Source organism: Rhinoraja longicauda, chromosome 27 (assembly GCF_053455715.1).
Source record: "Rhinoraja longicauda isolate Sanriku21f chromosome 27, sRhiLon1.1, whole genome shotgun sequence".
NCBI lineage: Eukaryota > Metazoa > Chordata > Chondrichthyes > Rajiformes > Arhynchobatidae > Rhinoraja > Rhinoraja longicauda.
The window spans coordinates 7,645,835-7,664,959 of NC_135979.1; the positions used below are offsets into that span (position 1 = coordinate 7,645,835).

General features: G+C 42.7%; 1 protein-coding gene across 6 annotated transcripts in view; it reads left to right on the forward strand.

Annotated features, from left to right (window-relative positions):
- LOC144606724 (phosphatase and actin regulator 4-like) overlaps positions 1–19,125 on the forward strand; it is a 130,108-nt gene that overhangs the window by 103,123 nt on the left and 7,860 nt on the right. For 4 of the 6 annotated variants that reach the window (XM_078423045.1, XM_078423042.1, XM_078423046.1 and 1 more), the window contains 8 exons: positions 2,896–2,976; positions 7,046–7,240; positions 8,664–9,014; positions 10,727–11,285; positions 14,290–14,513; positions 14,858–15,014; positions 16,035–16,090; positions 17,418–17,479. In XM_078423045.1, the coding sequence (XP_078279171.1) occupies positions 2,896–2,976; positions 7,046–7,240; positions 8,664–9,014; positions 10,727–11,285; positions 14,290–14,513; positions 14,858–15,014; positions 16,035–16,090; positions 17,418–17,479 (1,685 nt within the window). The remainder of the gene's footprint in view (positions 1–2,895; positions 2,977–7,045; positions 7,241–8,663; positions 9,015–10,726; positions 11,286–14,289; positions 14,514–14,857; positions 15,015–16,034; positions 16,091–17,417; positions 17,480–19,125) is intronic. The other 2 variants (XM_078423043.1, XM_078423047.1) reach the window with 2 other exon arrangements.

A 19,125-nucleotide genomic window follows, 5' to 3' on the forward strand; every position in this document is an offset into this window, starting at 1 on the left:
TGAGCAGATTGCTAGGTGATTTCTGAGGGAAGGTAAGGATCAATCACAGAGGTAGGTCTGGAGTCATGTGGAGCCCAGATGTGGGGAGATTGGTGAACTAGGTAGGGTTTTCTTTTGCAGTAATTCAATAATTTCATCGTCGGCATAACTGGTATTAGTGGTTTATTGCTCAATAATAACTGAACTGAGTTTTAGAAGTTTTGTTTTATTCTTGCACTCAAGATCATAGACTCTTTTCCTGAATTACTGTTTGCCTGGGTATTCAGATGTCCTGGCATATTGTATATGTGACCATTCTACATCTGCATTTCCAACTAATGTAAAACAGTCTGCAACACTATCAGTGGCTGGTATTGAGCTCTGTGAGATTGAAGGGTTCGTGATAGCAATGACCGTGCCAACTAATTCTTGCTTTTCCTTATATTTTCTCTACATTCTTGCCCCAATTTCCTCAAGGGGCTCGGAGATTAGTCGTTGAGGCAGAGCTAGTACGGGTGTCATGATTATGGGGAGGAGAATGGGGTTGAGAGCGAAAGATAGATCAGCCATGATTGAATGGCGGAGTAGACCTGATAAGCCGAATGCCCTAATTCTGCTCTGATAATTGATGAACTTATGAAGCTATCACCTTGGTAGAGTTATGGTGGCTAAATTCACAGTATTGTTCAGTACTACACTATTTCTGCAGTTCTCCATTAGAGCTAGTCCTATGATTTAAAATAATATTTGGGCATAATTGAGCTCACTAATCTGCTGTTCCCAGTAACATATGGTGAAGGAAGAGTAATCTACAAATGTAAATGGTTTTACATTCTCATTTTATCAGATAAGCCATTGGTGCAGCTGTTCAAATTGCAACTCTGTGCAATGTGTATTACAAAAAGCATGTTAGTTAATGTATTGTTTCAAAATAGGCAATTGAGGGCTTTAGGTAAATTGGCTTGGAAAGCTGTCTTTGCAACCAAAACAATTACATTTTGAATTGACCGAGAAAGAAAGGTGAAGATGGAATTTTCTGAAATAAATAGTGAATAAAACAGTTTAATGCTCACTGATAAAAGCAGCTTAATAGCATTTGGTACAGTATTTAAGATATAATTATGTCCTGTGTTGGACAAACATTTGTGATACAAGATCTACAATTGAAAGCTCAATTTCCTCACTCTGTGGAAATTCTAAACTAGTTTTTTCTTGGGCTTCAACCAAAACATACATGAAAGCAGGAAAGGGGGAAAAAAGCACACCACTTTACATAGTCACAGTCATACAAAATGGAAACTGGCCCTTTGGCCCAGCTTGCCCATGCCGACCAAGATGCCCCGTCTACACCAGTCCCACCTGCCAGCCGTTGGCCCGTATCCTTCTAAACCTCTCCAATCCATGAATCTATTGAAATGTCTTTTAAATATGTTATAGTACCTGCCTCAATTTCCTCCCCCGCCAGCTTGTTCCATGTACCCACCACCCTCAGTGTGAAAAAGTTTCCCTTCGGTTTCCTATTATATCTTTCCCCTCTCACCTTAAACCCATGTCCCCAAGTTCTTGATTCCCCTGTTCTGAGTAAAAGACTGTGTGCATCTCCCCGATGTATTCTCCTCATGATCTTATACGCCTCTATAAGATCACCCCTCATTCTCCTGTGCTTCAAGGAATAAAGTCCTAGCATGCCCAACCTCTCCCTTTAGCTCAGGCCCACAAGTCCTGGCAACATCCTTGTAAATCTTCTCTGCACTCTTTCCAACCTACCAACATCTTTTAGCAGGGTGACGAAAACCAAACACAGTACTTTAAATGGGGCCTCACCAGCGTCTTGTACAACTGTAACATAACATCTCAACTTTTATACTCAGTACCCTGATTAATGATCGCCAATGTGCTGAAAGCCTTCATGTCCACCCTATCTACTAATGATGCCACTTTCAAGGAACAGTGTACCTACACTCCCCGATCCCTCTGCACTCCTCACTCCCCAGAGCCCCGCTATTCACTGTGAAGGTCCTGCACTGGTTTGACCTCCCAATATGCAACACCCCGCACTTGTCTGCAATAAATCCATTAACCATTCCTCAAACCACTTGCCCAACTGATTAAGATCCTGCTGCAGTTTCCGCTATCTAATATACCACCTACTTTGGTGTCACCTGCAAAACTTACTAACCATGCCTCGTATATTACTGCTCCAAGCTCTTTACAACCTATAGATTATAGCCCATAGAGACTCATTAAATGCTTTATCATTATGAGTAGAAACTGAATTGTGCAGATAATCACTGGTTTTGTCATGAAATATTTCAAGTTCTTTGGCTGAAATTATAATTTTCTTCAGGGGATATTTCACACAATCTGCAATTTTTTAAATGTTAACAACATCAATCCAGTAGTATGGGGGTCAAAACCCTGAATAGCTTGTTCCATTAAAACTGCTCAGAACTCTTCAGTAAGGTAGATCCATATGATTTAAGCATGGCAAGGTTTTCTTGATCCATCGTGCTGGTGTTGGCTCAGTGATAGACCAAATCCACTTAATCCTTTGCTAATACTTCCTGATAATAGTAATTATCTGATAATAGTCTGAAGAAGGGTCTCGACCCGAAAAGTCACCCATTCCTTCTCTCCCGAGATGCTGCCTGACCTGCTGAGTTACTCCAGCATTTTGTGAATAAATACCTGATAATAGTAATGTTCAGAGGACGTTTCAGTATGTTCTGGACACTATTTCCATCATTTCTTCTGGTAGGATGTTTCGAGACCTAAGATACTCGTATCGATAAATTTTGTTAGCTTTTGACTTCATTCTTTTATCTGTGACAGGAGCTATGATCTTGCTTCATGAGGGAGCTTGTGGAGAATAATTTCTTCGATAGCCTGTTGACGATCATGTTTTTATAATTCCAGTTTTGGACAGGAAATTATCTGTGAGACAGAGCAGAGCTGAACTGGTTAAGAAGGGAGTATTGAAAGAGATTCCTGAACAAGGCAAGTATGATGTGTGCAGAATGAAGAAAGATTTCATTAAACAGCCAAACCAAATGATTAAGTTGAATCCCTTCTCCCTGTTAAACATTTTGAGGAATGCCTTGATGTCGTGATCTTTACACAGTGATCTAGTGTTGTCACCAGGATCAATTTCATTAAGGTAGAGCTTTGAGCTTGAGAAAGTGTCCTTATCGTTTCCACCTAATCAGTATAAAGTACCCAGTCCAATGTAGACTTAACTGGGAAATCTTTTCACAGATGAAAATGGACAAAGTATGCTGAGCTTTGCAGCACCAACATGTTGAACTGGTCACTGACAGCCAACAATTTTGGGCAGTAAATGAAACTCAACAGATCAGTGAATTTTCATATAAAATTAATACATGGAAAATGTGTACGGTTTGTTACCGACTACGCTAGTGCCTGGTGACAACAGTAGTTGTAATTCCTGTAATGAGCCTGTTTATGCTTTCACAATTCAATCTTGCAACTCAGCATGATTGCTGCAAATCAGCTAATAGTTTAAACTAAATGAAGCTAAAGCAAATGGTTTAGTGTGATGTGATGTGCTCTTTCCCTGAAGTGTCAACATGGTTATACGAAATGCAGGAGAAATTACTTTCTCAATGGAGTGATTAGAATGCGGAACTTGGTGCAGATGAGTTAAACAGCATGGATCCAATTAAGGCCAATTTCTATAAATATTTGAGGGTGGATAGATTAATAAATTATGCCAATACTGAAGTAGGGTGAAAGTAGCTTTACATTGTGCATAACATCTTGCTCCATAACATAACCTCAACACTGGATAATTCTATTAGATCTTTCAATCTTCTTTGTTTAATGGGAAACAATTGGACGGAATGGCACTGTTGGTTGCTGTAGATTCTGTACTTTTTATCATTTGGAAAGCACTATCTAAATGAGTGGGGAGAAGTAGATCAATTTGTAACTTTCAAAAGGGAATTAGATGTCCACTTGAAACTAAAACATCTGCTTGAATATCAGGGAAGAATAGGTGTGTAGCCAATAGATCGCAGTTTCAGACAGGTCATATGAACGTATTGTCTCCTTTGTGGGAAAATTCAGAGAAAAGTTCTGAAATTTTTTCACGTTATATACGTAATCCTCTACATGAAAGAATTAAGTATTCTTAAAGAATTGCCCTTCAGGGTGATTCATTTTCAGGGCTTGTTAGTCATAAGTTGAACAGCTGTTTGAAAGAGAGATACAAGGAGCTGCAGATGCTGGAATCTTGAGCAAATCACAAAGTGCTGGAGTAACTCAGCGGATCAGCCAGCATCCATGGAGGGAATGGATAGAGGAACATTTCGGGTTGTGACTTTTCTTCAGTCTGAAGAAAGCTCCCAGCCTGAAAGGTCACCTGTATGTTTCCTCCACGAATGCTGCCTGACCTGCTGAGTTACTCCAGCACTTTGTGTTTTGGATTTTTTGGAAGAACCAAGACAAGCAAAAATGGCCAAATGGCAGCGACTTTCCTGAAAGTTATATCCCTGTAATCCAGCATTGCATTTTGACACTTTCAGGTTGCATTTTTATGGCCATAAAAGGTCAATATCTTTATATTAAAATGGAAAGTGACTATTGAAAATACTAAGTATTGAACAGAAGTTTTAAATGATGATGTTGTTCGAAAAATATGGTCTCTATTTGTCGAATCCAAAAATATGGGTCATTGAGTACGCTAAGGAATGTAGTCATAGTCATGGAGTCTTACAGCGTGGAAACAGGCCCTTCGCCCCAACTTGCCCACACCGGCCAATACTTGAAGAGTGGTTAGAAAATGGAAGTTACTACCACAAGTAGTAGTGGAAGTGTCTGATATATGTTTAACAAAGAGCTATGTCAGTACATGATGATGAAAGAAAGACCAAAGGTGACTGGAGACTTCTTTAAAGTATACCAGCTTGCTGCATTTTTTTGCTAATGAGTCAGTCATTCTGTGAAGCTGAGGCTCAGGATTGAGGTGAGGCTTGTAGGTACATCTGAGGAGTAGTTTTCTTTACCTGGCCATGAATGAACTGCTGTCCGATTGTGAAGATTTAAATAAGATCATGAGACATAGGAGCAGAATTTGGCCCATCAAGTCTGCCTCGCCATTCAATCATGGCTGATCCATTTTTCCCCTCAAACCCATTCTCTTACCTTCTCTCCATAACATTTGTCGCCCTTCCTAATCAAGAACTGATCAATCTCAGCTTTAAAAATACCCGATGACTTGGCTTCTACAGCCAATGAATTCCATAGATTTGCCACCCTCTGACTAAAGAAATTCCTCCATCTCCACTGTAAAGGTACATAGGAATAGTAAAACAAGGAATTGCGTATGCTGAAGACAACAAGCAATCTGCACAAAGAGAACAATTCCTGCCTTTGCAGTGGAATCCATGTGCAGGATGCAGTCTTATACGAGTTACGGAATATAAGACTCAACAGGACGACTTTGAAGCTAGTTCGACTTGGGTGGGGAAGGGATGAAGAGAGGGGATGCAAGGGTTGCTTGAAGTTAGAGAAATCAATATTCATACCACTCACTGGATTGTGAGCGGCCCAAGCGAAATATGAGGTGCTGTTCCTCCAATTTGCAATTGGCCGCAGGTGAGCGAACACCTTCGCTATGTCCGCCTAGACCTACCTGATCTCCCGGTTGCCAAACACTTTCATTCCCCTTCCCATTCCTACACTGGCCTTTCTGTCCTGGGCTTCCTCCATTGTCAGAGTGTGGCCAAGCGCATATTGGATCTCCACCTATTCCTTTTCTCCAGAAATGCTGTCTGACCTGCTGAGGTACTCCAGCTTTTTGTGTCTCATCTTCGGTGAAAACCAGCATCTGCAGTTCCTTCCTACACATGCAGTCTTGTACGTTGCCTCCATTGAAGTCTCATGCTGACTCTTTAAAAAATATATATTTGACCAGCTTTGCCTCTAAACCTCATATAAATCTTCCCTAATAGTCTCTGTATATTTGTATTCTGAAGAACTATTTCACTTTTAAGAGGCTTGTACTAATCTACGGTGCAGATGTCTATATGATGCTAGTTCTTATATTGCAGTCCACAAAAGAATTGTTAGGTGTAAAAATAACCGAGGAAAGGGTATTAGTGCTCCAAGCAGATTCTTCCTCACGAGGCATTTTTGTTAGTTTTGACATATAATTTTCCATGTTTAATGAGATTTCTGAGAAAGCTCTCATTCCAAGTATTTTCTTAATAAGCAAAATGTCATCAACACACCAAGTTACAAAACGTAACAATTTAAGAAGTACATTGTTCTGTCATATTTCTCGCTAATGTAGCCACACCAGAGGATATTAATCTTTTTTGAAAACAAAAATTGTGTCAGAAACCAAAATTTTGAAGTAAAGCTTTGCACAAAATTGGCCAAGCATACCCGGAAAGTTCATTTTATTCAAAATAAGCTTTGAGATTATCCATTTTAGCAATTAATTGGTATATACTTTGAAGCAAGTTTCAGGTGACTGTGAGAGCATACATGTATGGGAGAAATTATTTCCTCAGTATGAGTGTTAGACCAAAGAAGTAAATGGGACGTGGAAACAGGCCCTTCGGCCCCACTCATCCATGCCAACCAAGATGCCCATCTAAGCGAGTCTTTTTTGCCCGCATTATAATTTGGGATGACAGTGTGATGACAACAGGTGCTCGGCAGTCATTTTCAGAAGGAAATTTGATGTATACTGCAAAAGGAAACTATTTAATTTCCTGAGAAAGAGCAGGAGAGTGTAATTGGAACTTGAACTTGGCTACCAATTGTTTTTTTTTGCCTCGAGCTTGCACCTTTGCAATGGAAAATAGAACCTGATTCCACTGCAGTTGCCAGCATAACTGGTTCTGATGAGCTTCAAACCCACCTTTCAAGTTCAGCTCCTGCACCCTGCACCTGTGCAGAACTTGTTGATTTTATAAACTTTACTAACTTCCACCCTGCCCTCATTCACGTTGACTATTTCTGACCTCCCCATCCCAATTTGCATAAAACATCTCGATATATCTGTCAAAAATAGGGTTCTCGTTTTCCCTTTTTGCAGATGGGGAGATTAACAACAAACCTGACCAGAACAGTACACTAAAGAATGGACACACGGTCCCTGTGGGCGAATTGTCCACCTCAAAGGAGCCAGAAGTACCAGCTGGAGCTGAAAAAAGACCAAGCGTTTCGAAACCTCCACAGGAAAAAGAGGAAACAACGATGAACTCTGTTGCAGAACTAAAAAAAATAAAAGGTAAGAAATCAAAACCATGCAAAGAGATCTTTTTTTAATTGCAAGACATTGCTTTCTATCTATTTTGAACATTTACGAAAACCTTCCTCATTATTGTTTTATATGATTTGTAGTAGAAGACAGGGCCGTCTTAACGCATGGGCCTGATGGGCACTTGCCTGGGGCCCCACGAGCATAGGGGCCCCATGCTGATCTGTGTATGTTAAGTGACTTGCAATAAATAAATACTACTTTAAAAATGTAGGTTCAATAAGTGCTTTTTTCGCAACATTTTCGGTCACTAAGTGCTTCTCACAGCGATCTGTAAGTGCTTTTCGCAACAATGTAGCACCCTAAGTCCATCGCTAAGTGCTTTTCGGTAAGTGCTTTTCGTCGGCACGACAGGGGGGGGGGGCTGGTAGGGAAAGGGGGGTGGGGGAGAGTAACGGTAGGGGCCCCAGTACACTGCTTTGCCCGGGGGCCCATAATGCTGTAAAAACGGCCCTGGTAGAAGATGACTAAGAGAGAAATTGTGTCGTATGTGTTCACAGTATAAATGATTTGCACTCAACTTAATTTTAAAAAGCAGCAAGCCTTACACTAGTAATACAGCTTATAGTGGCAGGGTACTGACTGACCTGTTCCCACCCGCAGACATGTTTCCAAATTTCATAACTATAAACTAGGAACTGGGTAAATACTTTTTGAGTTTGGTCCAGTGCTTGGTCTACTCTGCTACATAGATGGACAACAGCAGTTGAATCTAATTTAGAAATCTGAAAACCATTCCAGATAGACTGTTGTTTTCTCCTGACACATTTTTCCAGATTCTTCAATCAACTTAATGTAGATCCTCCTAGACTTGAGCATACAAAAAATAATTTGTATGGCCAACTTCCTCAATCATGTTGCACTACTTACCAAACCCTTTTGGTCAATTTATCAAACTGAAAATGTTGGTCTTGAACTCAGCATGTTTTGTATATTTACTATGTTCCTCAAGATCTTGGTTTCTGACCAACATGGTGTCCCTTTCAAACAGTTACCTCTGGATATTGGCTTGACATCCTTGATTTAAAAATAAATCAACGTCACCCATTCCCTCCCACCCAAAATAAAAGGTAAAGGGCAATGAAACAAGATTATTATCCAGTTGAAAAACCATGCATAGTCCTAAAAGGGGCATTATAGTGATCTTGTAAACCAATTTTGTGTTTCATTGTTGGAATTAAAAAGATTCAGAGGAAAGTGTTACCTCATCCTTTACATTTCCATGCCTTTTTTTAGTGAAAGCCATTCTTTTCCACATACGTTGTCAGTGCGCGACCAAACCAGTTATGTTTAGTTTTGTATTTTATGTGCTTGTCATTCTCGTGTGTCCTTGCTTTGCGAGTTTAATGCTTTCTCTGCTTGATATATGTATATTTTCAATATTATTATCCAGCAGAGGCTTTGGAGAGACGTCCATTGTCGGAAATGTTGCCCGTGCGTGAGCAGAGACGTGCTTTGCTTCCTCCCAAGAGACCTATTTCAGCTCCCACTCTGGAGGCAGGCGAGGGGCAGGTGAAAGATTCCAGAGCCAATGTGTCTGATGCCAAGGATGTCTCTCCCATTATCTCCACCTTCTCAACTTCCTGTTCTATCACTACCTCCAGTACCACACAATCTTTGGCCGCCACTACAAATACGATCACTACTGTTTCAAGTACAGCCGTCACCTCGACCACCACCGCCCCTGCTAAGCAACCTCCCATCCCACCTCCAAAACCCAACCGGAATAGCAATCCTTTATTCGGTGAGTCAAGGCATGCAACTGCATATCACAATCTATATACTAAAGCTCTTGTTTGTTTGTTTGTTTGTTCCTGAACTACAGCCAAAACATTTTAAAGTTTAAATCTATCTCCTAGGGGGGAGGGGGGGGGGAAGGAGAGAGGATAAGGGGGGTTGAGGGGGATGGAGTGGGAGAGGAGGGGAGGGGAGAGGGGGAGGGTAGGGAGGGGGAGGGTAGGGAGGGGGAAGGGAGGAGGGGGGGAGGGGAAAGGGGGGGCGTGCTGCACCAATGCAGGCGAGGTTTGGGCCCAACGAGTCCACTTGGTCTAGTTTGCATTAAAAGTTGAAGGTAGAATTTTACACTGAAATGAAAAGTTATATCAATGTCATTTACCTCAGTAGTGATTTACAAATGTAAGAAAATATTTTGTCAGATATTTACTGGTGGATATATTTTTGATCAATTTGTCTGAATCGTACCCTTTGCTGATCACTGAAGATGAGGTAATGGATAGTTATTTTTTCCCTTTTGAATGAAATTGGATCACTGCATTTACATTGTTGAAGGGGGAGCCTTGACTGCAAGCTGCTTAATTGTCACAGAGAACAGTAGACAGATTCTCTGAAAGATTGAGATGCCCAAACAAGGATTAATTATATATTTTTTTAAAGGCAGAACTCCAATTGACTTGGTACGCTGATTGGAGTAGATGAAAATTCTCTAGGCACCACTCCTTGATAATTTGATGTGATTGTATATATTTACAAGATGCAAGGGTAACTAAAAATGCGTGAACTTGGTATTTTAGATATTAGCCAAGTGAAAGGGTCACAGTTTTATTGTCCAAACTTTGTAGCTGCTAGGTGAAAGTTGAAGTGAGGAGAACATTTGATTCAGAAAAATGAAAATTTAATTTTAAGTATGAAATTAGTTCAAATAGTCAGGATTGTGATGGAGGGAGTTGGGAAATTAAAAGGTAATTCCATTTCATTCTAATTGAGTGAAGGTTCAGGGTGAGTGAATTTAAATGTGTTCCCCCCCATCTTGGTTTCTTGCGTACAGGGGAGCTAAATATTGTAACAAACAGGTCTGAGTTTGTGTAGCAGCCTCTCCCTGTTGCCCTGTGTCCATATGTAGCAGCATCACTCAAAGTTGCAATCTCGATGCAACATTACTAATTTGTGGTCTCTCTGATGTCATAAATCTGGTTGGTGTAACACATGTCTCTGGTTGGTGTAAGAGCTTGAGACATGAAGGTGTGTATAAATTAAGTTTTCAAGAGAGAGTTAGATTTAGCTCTCGGGGCTAAAGGAATCAAGGGAAATGGAGAAAAAGCAGGAACGGGGTACTGGTTTTAGATGATCAGCCATGATCATATTGAATGTGGTGCTGGCTCGAAGGGCCGAATAGCCTACTCCTGCACCTATTTTATATGTTTCTAACCTGTGTTCTTTCAAGACGGAGTCTCAAATGTAGGAAATTTAAGAGGAAAGTTCAACATTAAGCAAAATGCTCCTATTTAATATCTTCACACACTGTTCACCATTGGCTGCCATAGGATATTTTATTTTGTCCAGTTAAACTATTGCCTTGCTGTTTGTTTCACACACAAGGTCTCATGGTGCTCTAATCAGGAAAAAAAAAAAGTATGTTTCTAAGCAATGAATAGTGCTGCATTATTTAAAGCAGGAAAGGTTTGGAACTCCAACTCCATTTGCAATATTCTTTTTCAGCGGAGCTAAGTCAAGTCGTCAAGACCACTGGCTTCATTTTGCCAGGTAAGCATTCGCCACTAGTGCCACAAAGGAAGATAAGCTTCAACCCACCTGTAACCGAGCCAAACAACACTACCCAAAATGCAATGGAGAGCAAGGAGAGAGTGCAGCTACCATCGAAAGTACCATCATCAGTGCACGCACCCGCGTCGTCACCGACATTGCCTTCGCGCCCACCTTCCGCCCCGGAACCCGCTCCTCGGCAGGCCTTCCCACCCAGACAGGTCAAACTTATTCCACCCACATTGACATTCTGTCACACCAGTGTACAACGTGAGAAAGAGCCAGATCAGCGGCCTCATTCTTCGTCTGACCATCACTCTGACGCCGAGATCCTGCCGAATCGGCAGTCTCAAGTCCCTTTGCACATAATGATACAGCAAGCACTCTGCAGCCCTCGACCAGTTATCACTGCAGCTGATGGCTCAAAAACAGCAAAGTCGCAGCTTTTTGATATCGCCTTTGATGATGCCAGTAAGAACAAAGGGTTGCAAGTCACCTTGGAGAAGTTAAAATGGTGAGTGCGGATTTTCATTCAATAAGTGTTCTCAATTTTCATTTTCTGTTCTCAAAGTGCTAAGTTTTGCTCCAATGTAGACACAAGAAACTGCAAATGTTAGTTTTGGGCCCTTGAGATGCTAGAGACGTGACGCTACGGTCATGAAAAACGGACAGTTCCATCATTGGGGCAACACCAGATAAAGACACAACATGCCAAAGTAGCTCAACGAGTCAGGCAGCATCTCTGGCGAATATGGATAGGCATTTATTTGGGGTCGGGATCCTTCTTCAGACTGACTTTGGGATATAGTTTCAGTCTGAAAAAGGCTCCCGACCTGAAATATCACCTGAGATGCTGCCTGACCCGCTGTGTTTCTCCCGCACACTGTGTCTTTTTCTGGTGTTGCTCCATTGATGGAACTGTCCATTTCTCATGATACTAGTGTCACGTCTCATGTTCTGGATCTGTTGGATGCAGCAAAGCAATTTTCTATGTTCTTCCACAACTCTAATGCTTCGTGTGATAGGCGTACGTCACAGAAACAGGCCTTTCAGCTCAAATTGTCCACGCCGACCAAGATGCGTCATCTAAGCTCGTCCCATTTGCCCGCACGTGGCCCATATCCTTCCAAACTTTTACTATCCAAGTTTCTTTAAATTCTGGTGTAGTACTTGCTTCAGCCACACTGTCTGGCAGCTTGTATACACACCATGCCTCTATGCCATCTATATTTAATTTGCACATCTCACGGATGTGCATGGTGCAAGGTTAATGTGCCATTCTAATTTATCCCTAACATGATAGTAAGAAGTAGAATCCTGTGGGGAGTTGATCAGAGAATACATTGCAGGGAAGAGGTAGTATTGGACGGAGATTGCTTGGAACTAACTCAATAGGTTGAATATCTGCCTCCTATATCATAAGAAAATATAGAAATATGGATTTAAAATATATTCGGGGAGAACGTACAAACTCCATACAGACAGAGACCGACTACAGGTGCTGTCTGTACGGAGTTTGTACGTTCTCCCCGTGACCTGCGTGGGTTTTCTCCGAGATCTTCGGTTTCCACCCACACTCCAAAGACGTACAGGTTTGTAGGTTAAAGATGGAAAGATAGGTCTGAAGAAGGGTCTCGACCCGGAACGTCACCCATTCCTTCTCTCCCGAGATGCTGCCTGACCTGCTGAGTTACTCCAGCATTTTGTGAATAAAAACCCCAGGTTTGTAGATTAATTGGCTTGGTAAATGTAAAATTTGTCCCTAGTGGGGATAGTGTTAATGTGCGGGAATCGCTGGCCGGGTCGGACCCAGTGGGCCAAAAGAGCCTGTTTCCGCGCTGTATCTCTAAACTAAAAAGAAAGGCTAGGCAGAAAGAAAATGATGGGATTAGAGGAAGGGATATGGAAGGAGGATATGGTGGAGTACAACGCTGGCATTGAACAGTTGGGCCAGTTGGCTGCTTCAATACAATGCGTTGTTTGTAATAATTCATTTCTCTGGTCAATCTGCTCATCCCGCTGTTGTCCTAATGTCACTTGTCTGGTTAATTCTGTTGATATTGTAAGGGGTTTCTGCGCCGAGCTTTCGCCCGACCTAAGGTCCCCGTGCCTTGCTCTGATCCCTTGACCAGGCCGCGCACACTGGTTCCCCCTGAGTGGTTCGACCCACTCACCCCTTACGGTTCTAGACACTGGACTTAGATGCAGGAGCGATGATAGTGCAGAAAAATTCAACCAGACCAGATTTGAAGACCAGGGTTTAAATGGAAAAGGCTTTTATTTAGCGCTTGGGACTATTGTCCATGAATACTTATACAGTTCTATAAGACATGTCTATAAAACACATACCGAATCACATGAATACTTATAACTATGAATCATAAAACACACACAGTTCTACAAGACATATACACGACTGTAAGATGGGGAACGTACGACACATCGCAAAATTGACCAACACACATTCCTTTACACACCCACGTTTATTCAAACCACCCTCCCCTCTACACTAAACTATGTCCAGGATATGCAGAATTGGGGTACCTGCTCACCATGGGGCTATTACTGGGGTTACTGGCTGTTCGTCTTGCAGTACTTCTTCTCGAGTTGCGTGCCGGTTCCTCTTTCTTGCACTTCGCTGCTTCTTGCCTGTCTTTTCTTCCTCCTGCATCCGTTTGACTTGCTTCCTTGCATCCGTTTTCTTGCCTGCTTGCGTTCCTTGCAGGTTTTCTTCTTGAGTTTAAAACCCAAAAGTCATGGCCAGTTATACTATTCTGACCCGTCCTATCTCCCGCCAGATCTTGGAATCTCTTTGTTTAAAAAGATGTATGAGTTTTCTCTCTGATCTGCGCTTATGTCCGGGGATACCGGGGATGGCCAGACGGTGTTAATTGGTATTTCGTTGCGAGGTGATGGGTTTAACTGGTTTCCCATCACCTACCAGGTAGTGTTCTATGGGCTATTGTGCCCCCTTAACGAGATGAACTGTTTAGGTCGGCTTGGGGCATTGTGAGTATGCTGATGTCAGCGCCCCAGTGTCTGGACTTCGACCTGGTTTCGCAGGTTTCTGCATGGCCAATACCCATCCATTGTTCTGGCCGTGGCTTTGCAGAAACCTAGAGACTGGGTTGTAAGGTTTTTACTTTTTGTGGCTGGTCACGAGGTCCTGCGGTCATTTTAGGACCCACAGATTGTGACATCCCTTGGTAATCTGACCGCAGCCTTTCTCCGCTATCAGCCCCAGTCTCCCGTTTAAAATGTCCAAACTGCAGCTCTTTGGTTTTGGTGTTGCTTTCCGAATGAGGGAAAACTTCTCAAATCTTACAATATTGAGGCATTTTTAAAGTCCGGTTTAGTTTGCAACTGGAACATGTACAGTGAAAAGCTTTTTTGTTGTGTGCTTTCCAGTCAGTGAAAACACCACGCATGATTACAATCATGTGGCCAGTTTGCATGGAAGGCACTGGTCAATGGCCTCATTACATAGCTAACTTTGTGTATTGTAACCTGACCGCCAGTCCCTCTGATGAAGAAAACACCGAGGACGAAGAGGAGGAGGAGGAGGAGGAGGAGGAACAGGGAGAACATAGGTTCGACAAAGCGGATGATCCAACATTAGTTTCAACAGTCATTATCATCCCGGAGCTCGTGAGACAGGATGAAGATACAAGTGACTCTGATGATGATGGTCCAATATTGTACAGGGATGACAGTGATGAGGATGAGGAAGATGATCAGCCCAGTATGTATTTAGTTAATTAACTTCAACCATGTACATGCAAAAATAAATTGTGTAAAACCATACCACACCATTTAAAACCAACATGAGCAACCAATGAAAGGTTGGAGATGTCAAATTAGTATTGAAACCTAGACCAGCTGCCCATAACCCCAGCCTAATGAGTAAAATATGCCCTTTCGCAGATTTAATATGCCTTGCCTGAAATAATGATCTGGATATTTTTTTAAATATTTTGGTAAGTGGGTTGTTTTCCACAAAGTAACGTACATAAGAATCGAGTTCATTTTCATCAGTTGTAGTCTGGACACCGGTTCTTAAACATTCTTTATTAAATTTGTGTGCAGGTTCGTTGGCCAATAAAGTAAGGCGAAAAGATACTTTGGCTCTTAAGCTGAGCAACAGACCTACAAAGCAGGAACTTATCGAGAAGAACATACTACCTCGCCAGTCTGATCAGGAGAGGCTCGAGATTCGACATAAGATTGGAACAGCTCTCATCAGGTGGGAAATGGTATGAATGGGATGGATAGTAGCATGGTGCTTCTCCAGTGATGGATCTGTCCATTTTTCATGACCCCCGTGTCACGTCCCAAGTTCTGGATCTGTTGAGTGCAGCCAAACATTTTCCTATGTTGTCCCACAATTCTAATGCTTATGCAGTACGGAAACAGGCCCTTTGGCCCAAATTGTCCATACCAAACCAAAATGCCCCATCTAAGCTAGTCCCATTTGTCCGCACTTTGCACAGATCCTTCCAAACATTTGCTGTCCAGGTTTCTTTGAAATGCTGGTGTAGTACCTGCTTCAACCAACCTGTCTTGCAGCTCCACCCATCCAGGAAATGGCAACTCCATCCTATAGAAAACGCTGCTTTCCCTCCTCAGATTCTTTGCTTGCTATGACAAAATGCATGCACTGTGATATAATGTATATTAGGCTACCGAGTGAGCCTTGTGGCTTAATGGGTAGGCTTTGAGTTCAAGTTTTTGATCTTAGTCCCATTCCAGAGATCTTGCTAAACACTCATTATCTAGACTGACACTTGCCATGCAGTATGAAGGAATTGCTGTAGAGTTGCTGCCTTACAGCGCTTGCAGCGCCGGAAACCCAGGCTTGATCCCAACTACGGGTGCTGTCTGAACGGAGTTTGTACGTTCTCCCCGTGACCGCGTGGGTTTTCTCCGAGGTCTTCGGTTTTCTCCCACACTCCAAAGACGTAGGTTAATTGGCTGGTATAAGTGTAAATTGTCCCCAGTGTGTGTGTAGGATGGTATTAATGTACGGGGATAGCTGGTTGGTGCAGACTCGGTGGGCCAGAGGGCCTGTTTCCGCGTTGTATCTCTAAACCAAACTAAACATGTTACGATTAGGTGCTTTGACACAGTTTTAAAAAGAGGATCAAATTGAGCATTTGTTCCACTTGGTGTGACATGAAGTGTAGGGTGCTGCTCATGCTTTTTAAAACTGAACATACTTCAGACGGACCTGACTTGAGTAATAATTTATCTTCCATTCTATCAGGCGTCTGAGTCAAAGGCCAACTGCAGATGAACTGGAGCAAAGGAATATCCTTAAAAGTTAGTACATCTTTCATCTCCAGATGCTAATTATAGTTCAAATTGTAATTGGAAGCAAGTTGTTGTGGTTTTGATTTTTACTGGTTATTTAACTCTTTTAAGAATCTTCATGCTTGTGGAATAATTGGGATCAATAATACTTAAAATCTATGAAATTGCAGTACAGAATACTTGTCTGGTATTATGATTGAAAGTTACTACAATCGAAATGATATCCCTGGTTATGGTCTTGTAAATGCTCCCCATAGTCGGTCAGCATATACCCCATCCTCTTCATAAAACCTGTTTCAAATATATTCCTGCATGATCATTATATTTCAGCTTTTGATTGTTGCAGAGTTTCTGTTATTTTTGAAGCAGGATTGTTATTCAGCACTCACTCAAATAATTTTCTGTGTATTAATTTGGTAAGGAAGATCTACCATTTTATCACCACCTAGCTTCTTGGTCTGCACCTGAATTGTACTCTCACTTCTTGAACTGGGTACAATCATGCAATGGTCCAGTCAGTAAAACGAATGGTCCATCACTATCTGTGTTAATAAGGTCTCAAGGAGTATTGCACTGCTGAGGAAAGGGATATAACAGCATTGAACATGGAATGGGAAGAGTTCGGTTTGGGTTCATAAAGTATGATTAAAGACGAAAGGTTGGTTCTTGGATACACTGGAATTTAGAAGGATGAGAGGGGATCTTATCGAAACGTATAAGATTATTAAGCGGTTGGACACGTTAGAGGCAGGAAACATGTTCCCAATGTTGGGGGAGTCCAGAACAAGGGGCCACAGTTTAAGAATAAGGGGTAGGCCATTTAGAACTGAGATGAGGAAAAACTTTTTCAGTCAGAGAGTTGTGAATCTGTGGAATTCTCTGCCTCAGAAGGCAGTGGAGGCCAAGTCTCTGAATGCATTCAAGAGAGAGCTAGATAGAGCTCTTAAGGATAGCGGAGTCAGGGGGTACGGGGAGAAGGCAGGGACGGGGTATTGATTGAGAATGATCAGCCATGATCATATTGAATGGCGGTGCTGGCTCGAAGGGCCGAATGGCCTCCTCCTGCACCTATTATCTAAATCATCAGAAAGGTTAAGTAGTTGGGGGGGGGGGGGGGGAGACTTGATGAAGATGACAATAGTGATTAAACCTGGTTAAACACCCTGTACTTATAAGGCAACACTTGGGATAAAATGTTTGTGAGAACAATGTAATGTTCAAAATAACAAAACAAAACAATGTTCATTGGGTAACCGGCACTGAATGCAATGGTGACTTTTCTGATCTCAGCTCGAGTAATGGCACAGATGAAATAACTGTCCTTTTACCTCTACAGATAAAGATGAAGAACAACACCAGGCAGAAAAACGGGAAATCAAGAGGAGGCTCACTAGAAAGGTACCACAGTATAAAGTGGGCAGATGGTGGTTAGATGAAGGTCTGCATTGAGAACTAATGTGCTGCAATTGGATTGGTGCATTAACTCCTCAACTTGAGTTGGTGGTCTTTATACACCTAATATTAGTTGAGAAAACCAAACCTTTTTTGTAGGTGTGCTTCTATAACAGGCCCTGGAATCAACGTGAGACTGGGAATGGGAAAGTCAAAAATTCCCTAGATTTTTGAAAGACGCAGATATGGAGATAATGAATGCTCTGGTTATCATGTTCCAACATCCTAGAGCAAAAAATCTTTCATACAGAGCTTTATTTGTCATTCGGTACCGAGGTACCGAACGAAATTACATATCCAGCAGTCACACACCAAAAAAAAAGAACACAAGACACATGACCCCAACACAAACGTCCATCACAGTGACTCCAAACACCCCTTCACTGTGATGGAGGCAACAAAACTTCCAATCTCTTCCCCCATGCCCACGGACAGACAGCTCGTCCCCGACCGACCCGCACAGTCCCCGCAAGGGGATGGAAGTCCCCGCGGCCGAGCCGCACCGGGTGCTGAAACGTCCCGCGGCCGAGCCGGGCGATTGAAGGCCCCGCGGCCGAGCCGTGCGCAGCTAAGTCCCGCGGCCGAGCCGCGCCGGGCGATGTTAAGTCCAGCGGCCGAGCCGCACCGGGCGATGGAAGGCCCCGCGGCCGTACCGTGCGCAGCTAAGTCCCGCGGCCGAGCCGCGCCGGGCGATGTTAGGTCCCGCGGCTGAGCCGCACCAGCGATGTAAAGTCCCGCGGCCGAGCCGCGCCGGGCGATGGAAGGCCCCGCGGCCGAGCCGCACCGGGCACTGTTAAGTCCAGCGGCCGAGCCGCACCGGGCGATGGAAGGCCCCGCGGCCGAGCCGCGCCCCACGCCGCGAGGAAGAGACCTAAAAAAGAAAGGTTTCCCCCACCCCACCACCCCACCCCCCACACATACACAGCCAAAAAACAAAAACAAAAACCATCCCAACACCGACACACAACAAAAAAAAAAAGGAAAAAAAGACGAACAGACTGCCAGCGAGCCGCAGCCGTTAGGCGCCGCCACACGGGATAAATGGATAAAAGTCAATGAATATTTTTAAGGTGGAGATTGGTAGATTCCTGATTAGTAAGGATGCCAGGGGTTATAAACATGGATCGCCCATGATTGAATGGCAAAGTAGACTTGATGGGCCGAATGGCCTAATTCTGCTCCTAGAACTTAAGGCTTTTTTTAAATGGAGAGAGATTAAGACATTTTAACATTCAAAGGGAACTGCTGTCATTGTAAAGTTTTTTAAGCTGACAATCTGATTCAGCTGGCAGCTAGATAGGCAAATAGTGTGTTGATCTTTACTCTTCTACTTAAATCTTTTAGCAATATGGATATCTTCTAATAGTTTTATACGTAGCCATGAAGAGCTTGGAACATTGTGTACAACGTTGGTCTACATATGCTTGCTACAGAAGGAGTGCAGCAAAGATTTACCTGATAAATCCCCAAGATAGTGTAACTATTGTTAGGACGTTCAATAAGCTTGACCTCTTCATTGTAGTTTAGAAGATTGAAAGGTGGCCTCTCTGAACACTTTTCCTAGGGTACATGGGGCAAATCTAGGGACAGTA